At 35.0% G+C, this 16,339-nt stretch overlaps 1 protein-coding gene across 1 annotated transcript in view; it reads left to right on the top strand.

Annotated features, from left to right (window-relative positions):
* The window catches only part of DOK6 (docking protein 6), a 256,449-nt gene that overhangs the window by 176,238 nt on the left and 63,872 nt on the right, over positions 1–16,339 (top strand). The window contains exon 6 of the mRNA XM_419111.7: positions 4,885–5,023. Coding sequence (XP_419111.3) covers positions 4,885–5,023 — 139 coding nt within the window. The remainder of the gene's footprint in view (positions 1–4,884; positions 5,024–16,339) is intronic.

Raw genomic sequence — 16,339 nt, 5'->3', positions numbered from 1 at the left:
CTGGCTTTTACTTCTCTGATTCCTGAGCAGTACCTAATCAATCTATTCTCATTCAAAAATTAAAGTACTTTTACATTGAAAAATATACATGCCAAACAAGGGTCCTACTTATTTATTATATTATTTATTTATTTATTTATTTATTTATTATTATTATTATTATTTATTATTATATAATATAATTATTATTATAATTATTTACTTATTTATTATATTATAGCTATTAAGAGCTATAATTATCAAAGTAATTAGTTAATAATAATAAAAATAATTTATTACATTTCTACAATATCTATTTGAGGATATTTACCTTTTTTTAAAGTTATTTTTCTGTAGTTTTACATACTGCTGAGTAATGAATTTACACATCTGCCATTATTTCTTTAATGCTATTTCTTTTATACTATTTGAGGATAAAAATAAATCACTTTAAACCATTAGAAAATAGATTTAGATATATTAGAACTAAAACCTTTAGAGTTACGGTCATTTATTCTCTGTTTTAAGGAAGAAAACCAGAAAACTTTGTTTCTGAGCATCTCAGAGGCCTTCTTTATTGTGAAAATATATTCTACTCTTCACTGAAATAGTGAAACAAAGCTGTCAGACTGTTGTCTCATACAAATGTACATGTGCTTGCTAAATATCATATTGTTTATTAAACTTAAATATTTCAACCATAACAAAAGAGGATGAACCTCTGTTTGGGAAAAAGTACCAAATATATGTAAATGGTGGTCCATTCAAGAAATTTTCCCTTTTTGATAGCATTCTTTGGGTTTACTATGTTGATTTTACTACATTAATTTTGTTCTAAAAGACAGAACTACTGTAGTGAGTTGAAGCAGTGGGAAACCATTGTGTGGATTTGAGAAATATTAAGAAAATCTGGCAAAAATAGTGGGATTTTTTTTTTCTTGAATGAAAGTCTTTTCTCTGAGTAAAAACAAGAACTTTCATTGTGGATCTCTGAATCCAGTTTGTCCAAAGCCCCAAACTTAGTAGTTCCTTTATTCCTATTCCTGCATCTTGAGCCAGATCTGCTAACAATGATAGCTGTGAAAAGCTGAAGCAGTATTTTAAGAACTAAAAATGTTATGCTAATCTTCAGGCATTGTTTACCTGCTTGTTTCATTATCTATCCGTTTATATCATTCTGTAATAATACGGGAAAAAGTATGTTTTTTCTTTTTCGTTCCAAGCACTTCATACACTTTAGTTTGTTGAATCCTTAAATATCCTAAAGCATAGGTTAATGATATCCCTGTTTTTAAGATGGATACACAGAAATAGAGAAGCTAACATCAGCATTTTTCAAGCATCTACAGGCTGATAAGCTTCATAAAAATTTAAGGTATACAAAATTGGTGATTTTTTTTTACAGTGGAGGTCATACAATGTTGGTATGACTGCAGGGAAAGCCTATGGCAGTAGCAGAAAAATAAGAGGCCCACACCTTCATTTTGTTATTTCTTATAAGTTATCTTGGAAAATATCAAAGTTATAAATATGTTACTGAATTGAAATAAAATGATTACCAGGTTTTCATTTTTTAGGGACTAAAAAATATGAAGAAAACATTTTTGCAGAAAAGCAAAAAGAAGTAATTGTGACAAGTTTTAGTCTCTGTTTCAGGAAGAGTCATTTTTCATTTCAAAAGAATTGTAGAAAACAGAGATTTTTGAAGTTTTTGAGGACAGTTTGCAAGCAACAAAAATTTGATCGAATTTAAAATATTATTCTCATTAACCAAAAAGGATGGGGTCAAGAATAACCATGTGTAGTTTGAACAAATATAAATTAATTTACCCACAGTTTGTTCAGGTTCACTTCAACGCATTAGCAAGGTAAAACCTGCAACTGTCATGTGAAACAGGCATCTAGAAGAGTCTGTAGAGAAAATAATGTTTTTGCTCTACTGATTATGTTTTGACTGTAAATAGAACAAATACAGAAGTATATTTCAGCTCATCTGCTTTCCTCTTTTCTGCTTGACCATAAAAATGAAGCTGCCCTGTCTTTTCATCATGATACCCTTTTCCTGTTCTCATCTTCATCATTCTTCTAATTTCAGAAGTTCTTCTAAATCAGTTTGTGTTTTCATGTGTTTCAAACATTCCTCAAAGGACTGAAACAAAACCTGAAACACACCTTTCCTGATGTCCAAACTAAGGTCTAATCACAATAAATAACTGAGGAGCAGAAAGGGAAAACTTCACTATAGCATAAGGATTCATCTCTTTGGGCAGCTGATTGCAAATATCAAGTTCAGATAGAAAAATATGGAGTTTTATTCTGTTTTTCTTTATATAGATCTCAAGCTTGCCAGCTACCGATGGTGCTTCACTTCTGGTGCCTTTCAGTTGTGTTAAATGTAAAAGCAAGTTAGGCCTTATCAGTATTTTAGCATAGTTTCCTCCACCTCCAGTCTGGAGCCTCTGTGTATATGCTGTATGCTGTTAGCAGAAAAACCCAAAATCCAGATGCTGGGAGGCTGCTGTCAGGAGTTTTCTGCCACTGACATGACACATCTACTGAGGTAACCTTCTCCTGCTGGAAAGTCTGGCCCCATGGTGCAGGCCTGGGCGGCTGCCTCTGCCTCAGCAGCACGCTGGCCATACAGGTTGTTGTCAAATCAACACTGGGAATGATTATGTTTTGCTTGGTCAAAACAAACAGCTTAACCCCTGAATCTTAATCACACTCCATTGCCTTGCTTCCTTGTTTTTATCCCTGTAGGATTTTTCATCCTCAAACGAACAAAGAGACCATATACTGCTTTAGTTTCTGAAACCCTGTCATTTTTTTCCAGACTTTCCATTTCATGCTGTTTGAATTTTATTAAGATCTCTTTACACAAAAGCAGAGTACTAGCTATATGATGCCCCGAGGGATCTAAAAGACTGTTGCCATAAAGTCTCAAAACTCTGGAGACATTTTATTTCTACTATAAGCATTTTAGAGAATTGTGTCTACAGATACAAAGTACTTTAACTGTTTGAGCAGGAATCCCAATCTACACTGGATTAAATTTGTTTTGTTTTCCTTTTGTCTATTAATTAGCCTATCACAGCAGTGCTGATCAAATAATTCCTCTCTGCAAACTGAGTTGTATTTTCCTTACATTTCTGGATGGGAGGAGACTGTTTCTAATTCAAAGCTATGGATGTTTGTCATATCATGAATCACCTATTCCTAAGGCTATGGCTTTCTTTTTAGCATCTCAACTGATTGTTATTAAGTATGTTCACCAGGTATTTTCCAGAAACACTTCTGTTTTATCTGTTTCTGCCTCCAATACTTTTGGTTATGCCCAGCACTCTCACTCACAACCACACATAACGGAGTCACAAAAGCATGCCCCCTTCAGCGTACAAGCAAAGATCTTGTAGATGTTAACAGGGTTTTGTTTTCGCTGGTCAGTTCTGAAATCAAAATTAAAGATATGTATTTTAAAATAAAATTAGATAGAAAGCTTTGTTCTAATCTTATCAAATAAGAGAACTGACAAAAATGATTCTGTTTTCAAAAAGCTGTTTTGTAACTGTGTTTGTACATGTAAAATAGCAGTAGAATTATTTAATGAGTATTTGATTCAAATAATATAGTTCTATATGCTAGTTTGATTGGTCAATATTTTGAAAATCTAATCTCTGAATAAAGATCTAGAATCTGGGGTGCAAACCTTAAAGATATTGATATGTGCAATGTTTTAATATTCAGCTTATCAGTACACATTTTTGTAAATTGCTTGCTAATTCTCTATGCCCTGGGCTTTCTGGGGACTTTTTGAAGGTTCCAGGATATTAGAAAGATTAGGTATCATGAAAAATAATTAAGTAAACAAAAAGAAATTAAAAAAAAACAGGTGTTTTAGGCCAAATGGAAATATTTCTGCTGTTGAAGGATGCTATGCCTTGGTGACTCAAATAAATAGTTTTCTGTCAGAGGTTATTCTGAAATCGTTACAGGAAGAGTTTTATTTTGTTCCATTTCTAAAATTTCAAGAAGAATTTGATTTAAAAAAAGGCAAAAATCAGCCACAGATAATGTAATGGAACTGCTAATATAAGTATGTCAGATTACACCACTGTTTAACATGGTATAGGTCTGCAAAGTAACTCAATAATCATTGATGTCTACTCACTTTTTCTGTTTCCCAGACCCCTGTTACTGCATTTACTATATATAACACTTCTGTTCCTCTCTACAATGCCACGAGGATATCACAGATAAGGATAACAGCAGTTGCTCTCTCAAAAGAAGACAGTTGATTTTCCTTTTGTTGTTGTTGTTGTTATTTAATCTTCTTATGCAACAGAATTACTGTTCCTATTGTCAGATGGACCGAATGTCTCTTGTTATTATCAAGATAGCTATAAATGCTGCCTCACACAGACATACTGAGGCAGCTGTATTTTAACCCTTGTAATGCTGGTTTTCCACACGGCTTCTTTGTAGAGATCAACAGAAAGAACAGTGTTATGTTAAAAAGTCAAAGTCATCTTTTCAATGTCATGATATGCTTTGTGCTTCTTTCATAAATCGGTTAAAAGAATAAAATTCAGGTCCTGCTTACCCTGCAGACATTTGAAACAATGCCATATACATCTGACTGCATTACCTCAAATTTTATTCTGTGATAAAACTTCTTTTTTACTGTTCAGAGAGTGATTAAAACTGAATTTAAAGGTTATGTTCATAGTGTTCTGCATATGTCTCTTGGAATATGTATCTCTTCAGAGGTAAAAATAACTGCAGATATTCAGAATCCCAGAGATTAACTATAAAAATTGGCATTTTCTATCGCAAGATGTGCACTTTTTATAATTGTTAGATAAAAATTACACAGTACTCATTTTTTTCCTTCTGTTCTTATTGCAGGATGTGTGACACAGGAGAAGGGCTGTTCACCTTTCAGACACGAGAAGGAGAAATGATATATCAGAAAGTCCATTCTGCAACGCTGGCAATAGCAGAACAGCATGAAAGATTAATGATGGAGATGGAGCAGAAGGCACGGGTGAGATCCTTTCACCATAATATTTAAACTTATAAAACTGGTAACGAACAAAAGAAGTCTTTAGTAATGGCAGTCCATGTATTCAGCCATAATAATTTAATAATAATGAAAAGATAATAAAAAACTGCATGGGTAAGAGAAAACAATCTTCATGTATTTTTATGGGCATGGATTTTCAGCATATTCAATGTAATGATCTTTTGCTGGTGTCTCTTTGGAAGAGCGGAGACCACTAAATGCTAGGTCCATGAATACCTTCTTGAAAATTGTGGTTCTGTTACTCAGAGTTCAGACCTTTTGCTGAAAAAAGGTCCATTGTAAACACACCTAGATGATAGCAGGCACAGTCTTTTTCTTCATCCAGGGAAGACGTTAGATACCCTTACAGTGTAGTAAGTACCAATGCAAGTGTGGTCGTAAAAAGCTATTTTTTTATTTTACAGTCAGAATTTGTAGCTTTTAAGGGTTATCTTTATGTACTCAGAGTACTTTCTGAAAAGTTTGGAGATTTTTAATACAAATAGAAAAAAGTAAAGATGATTTTCAGTGATCATTCTGGAAAGCTAAATTTGAACTGTGGTTTGAAGCTACCTTTATATCAACGAAAGAGGAAACATATGGGGAGTCCAGCGAGCCTTGCCTGCATTCTTTTCATAGAATGATACGATTGTTTGAGTTAGAAAAGACCTTAAAGATCATCTACATCCAACCTTTCTGCCAAGGGCAGGGATATTTTTTACCTTTCCACTGAGATGACCACAATTCTCCACATATCTTTGCTCCTAGAAAGAGATGTGTGGATAATCATTCCCTTTCCACTGACTCTCTCTTCCTTCATTCCCTTGCCCACCATGTATGTGTCCATGTATGTTTGAACAGCAAAGGGCCATTCAAGATTCCAGAGTCTAACTCCCAGTCCTGATTACTCCCCAGAGCAGTCTATCTTTCTTTATTTACAGTACAACAAACTTGAAAAAAACTTGTGTTTCTACAACAAAATTTGCTATGTAGAATGCTTCCCTCAGACTCTGCATGTTTTTAAGTAAGATAAAAAGCTATAAAAAGAGCTTTTTTTCTGTGTTTTTTGAAAAAAGATGGATGATTTTTTCATTAAAACTGGACAATCTAGGACCGCGTGAAGAAAACTCGAGATACACAAATTTTGGACAAAAAGAAAATAGAAAGAGGAGAATTCAGAATCAAGATATAACATTAGGGAAACATGAACAGTTACTGAAAGCTCAGCCCAGGGTAGATGGCACAGTAAATGGAAGTGTCTGAAATACTAGAAATGCTGGGAAAACTGACTGAAACTGCATTCTGCTGGGCACAAAGTGATTGGTTAATAGTCCAAAACCAGGAAAAAGCAGCATTATAAATATATCTGCTTATTTTCCTGCTGCCCTAATAAGTGCTTAGACCTGAATACAGGATTATATGGGATTTTCTTTCCATGGAATCACCACTTTCAGATCTTCTACCTATTGATTAACATCTCTGCTGCTTAGCAAGGCTGTTTCCATTCTGCCATCAGATGACTTCTCTGAAGCCTCATTTATGAAGATTGTGGCCATATGGTACAGAATATCAAAATCTGAGAACAGACTGAGAGATAGAAGTGACTCACCATCATCCACGCAGCATGTAATATACTTCGTTCTTGATGAATCTTCACTGTGATCTGCATAGGGAGATTGATAGAGCTTTGTGGCCTGCTGTAGGCTGTGTAGAAGCTGTAGGCTGTACAAAAAGATAGCTCAAAAATCTGTTGATTTTTATATATCAGCTAGTAAAGTAAGGTTGTTTTGTTTTTGGAAGCTCTGTTGCTCCTGTCTCATGGAGTACTGAATCTTCAACAGGTTTTCTGTGTTACCTGCAGTATTTGAGTTCTATTCATATTTGAAACAAAATCTGAAGGTATTAAATAGATTCACTATATGTTATTTTCCTTTTATCAAGTATAAATACCATTTTCACCTTATGTCATATAAATATTTGTTTCCCTTAACATCAGTAATCTAAGCACAAGCAAGAGTATATTTTTTAGTCAGGGATCTCTGGGTCCTTCTCAATCTTGATCTTTGATCCATTGTCTTTATAGCTCCATACTATCGGGTGGGTTTTTTTATTGTTCTGTTTTACTTTTTCTTGACTGTTTCAGTTATGAACAGCTCTTGTATAATATTATAGAATTATATCTTTGCTTTTTAAAAAAAAAAATTCGGCAAATATGAAAATGAAAGAAACTATGAAAGAAACTTTAAAAAATAAGGGTAACTTAATGATATATCAATTATTATACAAATCAGAAAAAGGAAAAATAGCAGCAGTTCCATCTTTGCTTCTTCCTTCCAGTATTTAGAAGTTATATATTAGAAAGTATTCTTGAATGTCTATGTGTTCTGTCCTAAATCTTAAAACATTTCAAGTAACTAATATTCTAAAGTCTCATACTCATTTATTTTTTAAAAAAATTGTAGTATGTTATAATCCAGTATTATAAAGAGTGAATGCAGTTAATAAAGGAAATCAAAGTGCTTTCTTTACCAGAACAGGGATGAAATCTGTAGTCATGGTTAGTTCACAAAATGGATAAACAAAATGTATCAACAGAACTGATTGAAGAAAAAAAGATGTAAAACATACACATGAAAAAGAAACAGTTTAAGTAGTTGTTCATATGCATATTTTTCTCTTCTATTCATGTCCTTTTCAAATTACAACACTGGAAGAAGGACCTGAAACATGAGAGCAGTTGTCACTGGCATAGTCATGTTTTCTAGTTGACTATTGGATTTATTGTAATCAAAAGACACTGTATTTTACTCAAATGCTAAATCAAGGCCAACTGGTCTGTGACCTGGATGTAACTTAGGTACTCTTCTTGATTGATTTTCAAATGCTAAATCATCATGGCAATAATGGTTTATGTTCACTTTGTTTTGGGCAGTAGCAAATTTGGGTCAATGTTCATACTTAAATTGAAACTATTTTCAGATAAAGTTTCATCTGTATATTCCATCTTTTTTTAGTCTTCCCTTTTTTAATAGATGAATATAAGACAGCTGATAATTTTGCCTTAAAGTTGTATGGGGTTTTTTGGGGGGAGGAGAGAGTGATACTGAGATGTGTTGGTAGTTACAATTATCAACAGTAGTTTACATTATCAACATAAAATTCAATTTAAAATAATATTGATTGGCTTAAGAGTTTTTGTGGTGTTGTACTGTCTAAATTAGAGTATCAACAACTTTGGTTTTGTCCTCAGAATAGTCTGTATCCTCACATATCTATTGTCTCACCACTACCACCATGTTTTTAATAAACATTTTTTTAATATACCATTTATAAATCTATTTGGTTTTGTAGTTCTGGATTTTTTTCAAAAAAAAGGTACTCTCAGGAGTACCAGGTATCTCACCCCAGTTGCGGTTAAATGTTGAGCACAGAAAATGCACATATCAGTTTCATCTAGATTCCTCTCCTGTCACCAGGCTGGGCTGCTAGCTCCACTTCTCTTCTATTAACTCAGGTGCTCATCTGACTGAATGAGTCAGTTTGAATAGCTAATTTGACCAATAAAATAAATCTAGCTAAAAGCAGGGGGGTTCTTTGGAGTTACTGAGCCGAACTGGTTTACAGAAACAGCACTGAGCCATTTGGTCTTCTCAGTTGTGCCTTTAAGGAGAGAAGACAAATGAATGATTCACTCTTTGTAAATGCTGAGCATCCTCCTTTTTGCAGTCAGTAAGTGATACTGGTTTTAGTGGTCTTTTCAAGGAATCCCTTTTTAAAATAACTTTCATTCACCAACATATGAACACTGTTGTGCTCAGCATCACTTGTCTATCTAACCTCTCCAGCACAATGACAATTTGCTTACAGCTGGCAGTGTAGGAACTTAAGGCCTGATTTTCCTTCTCAATGACATCTTTATTCTTCTGACACTCAGCCTTCACTGAAAACACTTCTGCTAAGTGTATAAAATTGAAGGTTAAGAACGGTCGATTATTCATATTCATTTCTCTTATTATGACTACACATATGACAGATGCATGCTTGGGAATTAGAGCTGTCTCATTGTAACTTTGTAAATTACATTTTTCCAAGGCTGCCAAAGGAAACTTTTTGTGCAATCTCAAAAAAAAATATTTAAAAAAAAGGTAAAACAAAAAGTAAAAAAAAAATTCTAAACAAGATAATGCTGTAGTTGATGTTGACGATTTGATTTTAATCAAGTATCAAAGATTGAAGTATAAATTCTTAAAGAAATGATAATGGTTAAAATTTTTATAGTTTGTAATCATAGAAAACATTCTGTGATGCTTGTTTTCCTTTGCACATCACAGCTGCAAATAAGTGTAATTTTGGATAGAGATACTTTTAACATTTACCAGAAGATAAACAAATTAATAAAACACATCTGTATATTTCTTTGCCACTCTCATTATTTTTGTCTTGTGTCTAATATTCAACTTAATATAAATGAATGAGTCATAGTGATAGAGTTCTGTCATTTTAATAAAATAGTACTAGTACCAGTGAACTTATTTTCTATGTTTTTAAAGTTATTAATAAGGGAATAACAAATGTGGCAGTGAAAACAAATATCAGACAATATAACTGTACTTAAAGAGAAATCGTACAAGAAGGTTGCTAAGAAATAAGACTGCAAGTTATTTAATCTTTCTGATCCTAAGAGAAAGGATGAGGTGGAGTTCATAAGACTGGTCTGAAGATAAATATAAATTACAATGTTGTCAGACATAATATTCATGAGAATGTACGTAGAATGAAGAACGTCAGTGGTAAATTGTCAGATAATTAGAAAAAAAAAAAACAACCTTGAGAAAATAACGTGATTGCTTTCATAGCAAGCTTTTAATTTAGCTTTATTCTGTATACAGTTCTTTATTATGTATTTTTTACATATTTTTAGCTGATAGCAACCTAAGCAGATATTTATCAAAACTTTACAGAGTCAAACGTTGCCAACAATTACATCAAGATGCAAAATTTCTGTTTTCAAATGGTCGTTTACATTTGAGGTATCCTACTTTTGCCAGTGTATCTTAAAGACTTTTTTATGGTTGTTATGTATATCTTTATGTCATGTCATAGCTATCACCTATTATTTTTCAATTGTGAAGAATTAGAAATTCATGAACTTACTGTTGGATGTTTGGAACTGATGACTGTATGAAATACTTAGTGAAACCCTATGTCCTATGGGCTCCATTTGAACACTGTAGTTCACTTAATTTGATAAAGCTTTATTATTATTATTATTATTATTATTATTATTATTATTATTATTATTATTTTATGTTATGTTATGATTTTGCATAATGCAATTGGGTCATGTTAGTACCTGGAGAAAATGGAGAAGAAAAATTCAGAGTTCACCACTAGAAGGTCCCTGGTTACTTTGGGTGCCTTATTCTGTTTCCAAATTAGATACAAGTTCAACTATTGAGGTTCTGAATAGTTATAATCATTCATGAACTCATATACTTGATGGAAAATTAAGTATAGCCTCAGGCCACTTACTTGTGCTAATACTTAACTCAGTACAGATTGGTATTTCCAACATGAAACTACTGTACGATGTACAATGTTTAGAAAATTTGTAACTAGTATACAAAAATCTGAGTGCTTTTAGTTTTTGAATTATTTATTTGATTCACATATATGTTATGAAACTCAGTTTACTGGTTCTAGAGGTCTTTGAAAGTTGCAAGTTAAAGTTGAAATAACCATTTAGTGTTTTTGACATAAAAGACTTCTAGGGAAATAAAGCTTGCTCTTCTTTACAGTAGAAAGCAATAATAGAACACTGGGAGTGTTCTACTGCAGGACCTGTCAATCCACTGGCAAACCATGGTCACCAGGAAATACTGCCAAGATAGCAATAAAAACAGGAATGTTGCCTTTTTTTCCCCACCTTAATAGAGAATCTGAGTACATTTTGGATTGAGTTTTGTAACCTGTTCCCACAAGTATCTAATAATTAAAAAAAAAAAAAAAAAAAAAAAGATTAAAAGATTCTTGATTCACTAAGCACATCATGACATTTTTCCTGACTCTTATTTTTCCGTGAGAATTTTTTATGAATTCTGCTAGGCTACTTGCTAGTCTTTAGACTCAGTATCATAGAATCATAGAATCACAGAATCATAGAATGGCCTGGGTCAAAAAGGACCACAATGCTCATCTAGTTTCAACACCCCTGCTATGTGCAGGGTCACCAAGCACCAGACCAGGCTACCCAGAGCCACATCCAGCCTGGCCTTGAATGCCTCCAGGGATGGGGCATCCACAACCTCCTTGGGCAACCTGTTCCAGTGCGTCACCACCCTCTGTGTGAAAAACCTCCTCCTAAAATCTAACCTAAACCTCCCCTGTCTCAGTTTAAAACCATTCCCCCTTTGTCCTATCACTATCCAACCTCATAAACAGCCGTTCCCCCTCCTGTTTATACGCTCCCTTCAAGTACTGGAAGGCCTCAATGAGGTCTCCCGAGATCCTTCTCTTCTCCAAGCTAAACAATCCCAGTTCCTTCAACCTTTCCTCATAGGAGAGGTGCTCCAGCCCTCTGATCATCTTAGTGGCCCTCCTCTGGGGCAACTCCAAGAGCTCCACATCCTTCCTGTACTGGGGGCCCCAGGCCTAGATGCAGTACTCCAGATGGGGCCTCACAAGAGCTGAGTAGAGGGGGACAGTCACTTCCCTCTCCCTGCTGGCCACCCCTTTTTTAATGCAGCCCAAAACACAGTTGGCCTTCCAGGCTGCAAGAGCACACTTCTGGCTTGTGTCCAGCTTCTCTTCCACAAGCTATGTGTATATGGATGAAGTAAATCCTAGAACTGTGAAGCATGTCTATTTCTGGCATTCACCACTTCAGAAGAAAGTATGGATTTATGAATACACAGTCTGGAGCTGTTTTTTGGGTTGTTTTTTTAATCTTATTTGGAAGAAAATATATTCTTGAAAGTTGATTAATTTCATTTTCATTTTTTTAAGGCTATTATTCACATCCAATAATAGACGTTCAAATACTGTGGCAACATTCAAGAACTATGCAGTAGGTGCCATTAAGTTCTTAGAAGAAAACACGTCTCCCTGCTGCTGAAGTTGAAATTCCATGGCCACTACTGTCCAAGATCTGTGTGTTTTTTTAACACAAGTCCATGCCTTTTACTTCTCTGCTTGGCCCTTCCTCTGTCAGCTACAGGAAACTGCTATCCCCTGTATGGTGAAGGATGAGGTGGAGAAAGCTGCATGCGGTAGTTGATGTTGAATATTTACTGCGTGTTTGAATGAAACCTGAGGATAGGGAACGTCTTTACTATGGTAACAAAGTGTTGGAGCTGCTGGTACAAAGTGACAGAGCAGGTGGGAGAATAGAGCTGTTTGTCATCACAAACGGTGCAGACCACATGAAGGTTTGTGAAGTGTTTAGATAAGTGCTGTGGGTAGGTGTGAGAGCAGAGCTTGCAAGTCCTTGTGTAAGAGTGTATCAGATGTTTTGGTGGTTGGTGCTGTTAATGCAGTTTTGCCTTTTTAAAGCTATTCACCAGAGCTTGCACTGGAGTATTAAACGTTTTTTAAGTGGCAGTAGTCACTCAGAACATGATGGGATGAATTCAGTTCCTTCCTTTGCCTTCCATAATTTTGAACTCTTCTCCTTAGCTATTGATCTGAATAAGCTTGAATGTGAAAAGATGTTATAGGGCCTAAAACCCAGATGCCTCACTTGGATATATATTCTAACCTAGAAATTATTCTCATTCTTAAAAATTTTTGAAAGCTTTTATACAATGCTATAGTACTCATCTGGCTTTCTGTCTTACTGTGCTACCTAGGACTCTGATTGAAATCTGCCTTCTTCTTGATACAATGCAGGAGCTGAACCAAAACCTATTTGTAATAAAAGTTTTGCATAACTGGGGCAATAGAATTTCTATTCCCTACTGATGAATCTGCTGATTCCCTATTCCATCCTGTGAATCTGTTCTAAACCTGCATGCATGAATCCTTGAACACTGTTTTTCTCTGTTCTGAGTGCCTTGCTTGTGTGTTTGAATGCAAATCTGCTGTATTCTAAACATTTTTATTTAAGTAACTAGAGTCTGCATAGTTTGTTTAAATGCAGTGGGGCAAAGTTACATTTTAATATAAGTGAGTTTGAATGTTGGTGGCATAAGCATATTTGAAGTTTGGATGAGCTTATATCTTGCTAAATACTGCATGTTAACATAACTGTCAAAATAGTTGACACTGTCTAATTGAAATTCGTATTTGTTTCTAGGAAGTGCAAGAAAGTGAAAAGCCAGAGAACTTTCCATGAACAAAATAGATGATTAGATTAGCAGTCTTATTTGCTAATAGCCATGGGTGATGTGAATGATAAATTAGAAATGATGCTGTAATTATATGATAGTTGTTGCATGCTTGACTGAACCCTTTGTGGCTATTTCCAACCCTCCCCTTAATAAACATGGAAAAACATTTAGCATGGAAGGGAAGTTTTCTTCAACCCTGTGCACATTTTATACAGCTTGCTTGTATAACTGTGCTGATAAGTTTACATCATTAAACTCAACAGAGGAGCAGGTTGTGTTGACCTAAGTATTACTAGAAAAGCAATTCTCAGGACAGTTCTCCAGTGGGCTCAATTTATTATTAATCTCTTATCTGTTATTCTCAGAAAACTGTTTATTGTAAAATAAACTAATGTAGCCTATAGAGATACTATTATTATTAGCCACAATAACAGCTGATGAAGACACCCTATGATCTCCAGGGACAGGTATTATTATCATAATTATACTAATAAGAAAAATGAGGTGCAGAAAAATTAAGGCCAGATTCAACTAAGTATGAATTGTCCAAGGTCACAGAGTAATCAGCTGTACACCGGGAGCAGCACAACAACAAAATAAATCCTGGATCATGGTCAATTACTTATTCACAGAACACATAAAAATTAACTTCTGAAGAACACATTTTTCACACAGTTTTCATCAGTGTTAGGAACTATATTATCATTCTGTGTCTTTTGTCAAGCAAAGCTTTCCTCTGTTTCAGCAACTCTATTCAGGAGTTCTTTATATCACATAAGGGAATAGTTAAGGCTTTATCTCTGATTAGTAAGAAACCTCTTTATCAATGATTTACAGACGAACCCAGTGCTTTTCAGATAATGGAAGATTTATAAAATGTCATAATCTGAGAGGTGATCAGGAATTCTCATGCTAGTCCTAAAGTTACTGTGTAAATCCCTTCTGTGCTTTATGTGCTTTGGACCATCAAGTACCTGTTGGCATGACAAAAAATAGATGAAGTTCACCCTTTACTATCAATTTGCTCTTTTTCCCCATTTCTGTTCTTTTTTCTGAAGATGACAGATTTTTGAACTTGACAATTACTTACAATAATGTCTCTCATTATGTTTAGATTGAAGACAACTGATATTTAGTATCTAAAGAAGCATACTTGAAATATGGGTCCTTTTCCAAGTACAAGCCGTCTTTTGATGTGTATTAATCAAAGCCTGTCTAGACAGGGATTGTTTATGTTCCCTTTTCTGCTCAGCCTTGGGTCATGGCTGTTATGTGATTGATATTGTCTATATGAATCCAGCCATGCTAACAGCTTATCAGCTGGTCTGTGCTGCCCAGTAATCTGGTTCAGGAGAAATATAAAAGCCAGTAGTCCAGACAGATCAGATTCTTTACTGCTGACTTGGCATTATTTCACTTATTACAGTAACTATATTGAATAAAGATATGCAGCTACTACAGTAAGTGAAATAATGTCAGGTTAACTGACAGGCATAGCGTGTCTCTTTAGCTCCCAGATATTCAAACCAGAAAAAATTGATATTGGAAAGGATGTCTGTTAGTCAGCTGATATAATGTTTTCTTCAAAACTGAGATAGCATCAAAACTAGATCAAGTTGCCCAACGCCTTCTCCAGTCAAGTTAAGAATGCCTCCAGGAATGTAGATTCCAGCCACCTGAATGGAAGCTGTCCCATACAAGTTTTTGACTTCTCCCTCTAATTTGATATAACCCTCAAATTTGTCAAGGATGGAATCCGTCCCACTGCCCTTGTCAACAGTGAAGATAATAAAAAGTTTTGGAGTGCTGACCTATCTAAAACTCAGAAATAAGGTTTTCAAAAATATTTCAGTTCTGCAGCATTCAGCAGCAAGAACTTAATGAGGATTTTTCATGCTATGGTGAAAAGATACACCACTTTGTAGTTGTGACTGTCTCAGAGTAAAAATCTGCTGGTCTCATTAGGTTTTTTTGTCTGTCAGAATCTAATTCTATAAAGGTAGCCAGGCAAGATTCATATGGATCCGTCTGGCTGGTTGTTGAATGTGTGATTTTACAGTGTTTATGATTCTAAATTCATTGTCAAATCAGTATGGATTCTTGTTTATAAAAACAAAGAAGTAATGGTCTCTCTTTTACTTTTAATAATTTCCTTGTAGGGCACAGTGTTAAAAGTTTCAGTTACTGTTGGCTAAGAGATTTGGCAAAATCTCTGTGTTTTTGTTTTTGTTTTTAATGTTTCACATGTATTAGTCAGTGATCATCTTTACATACCTTTTGTATTACATGAAAAAAAAAAAAGATTGAGTTGCAGATTTCCATGACAACAAGTATAACTCTATTTTTTTATATCTTGCAGCTGAAACTTATCAACACAGAGGCAATGAACTGTTCTGTTAAATGGCAATAATAAATTTCAGAATGCTTGAATTTATATAATCATAGAATCATAGAATCCTTAGAGCTGGAAGGGACCTCTCATCTAGTCCAACTCCCCTGCAATGAGCAGAGACAGCACAGCCAGATCAGGTTGCCCAGGGCCTGATCCACCCTCACCTTGAAAGTCTCCACGGATGGGGCATTAACCAGATATCTGGGCAACCAGTTCCAGTGCCTCACCGCTCTCACTGTAAAAGATTTTTTTTCCTAATATCTAACCTAAATCTACCCTCTATGAACTTGAAACAATTTTGCCTTGTTCTATCACCACAGACCCTGCTAAAGAGTCTGTCCTCTTCTTTCTTGTGGCCTCCTTTTAGATACTGAAAGGCCGCTATCAGGTCACCTTGCAGCCTTCTCTTCTCCAGGCTGAACAGCCCCAGCTCTCTCAGCCTGTCCTTGGAGGAGAGGTGTTGCATTGCATGAATCATTTTTGTGGCCCTCTGCTGGACATGCTCCAGCAGGTCTATAGCTCTCCTGTACTGAGGACTCCACATCTGGACACACTACTCCAGGTAAGACCTCACCAGAG

The sequence above is a fragment of the Gallus gallus genome, chromosome 2 (genome assembly GCF_016699485.2).
Source record: "Gallus gallus isolate bGalGal1 chromosome 2, bGalGal1.mat.broiler.GRCg7b, whole genome shotgun sequence".
Lineage (NCBI taxonomy): Eukaryota > Metazoa > Chordata > Aves > Galliformes > Phasianidae > Gallus > Gallus gallus.
The sequence above is the reverse complement of the archived record's forward strand: the minus strand, read 5'-3'. Positions and strand labels throughout refer to the sequence as shown.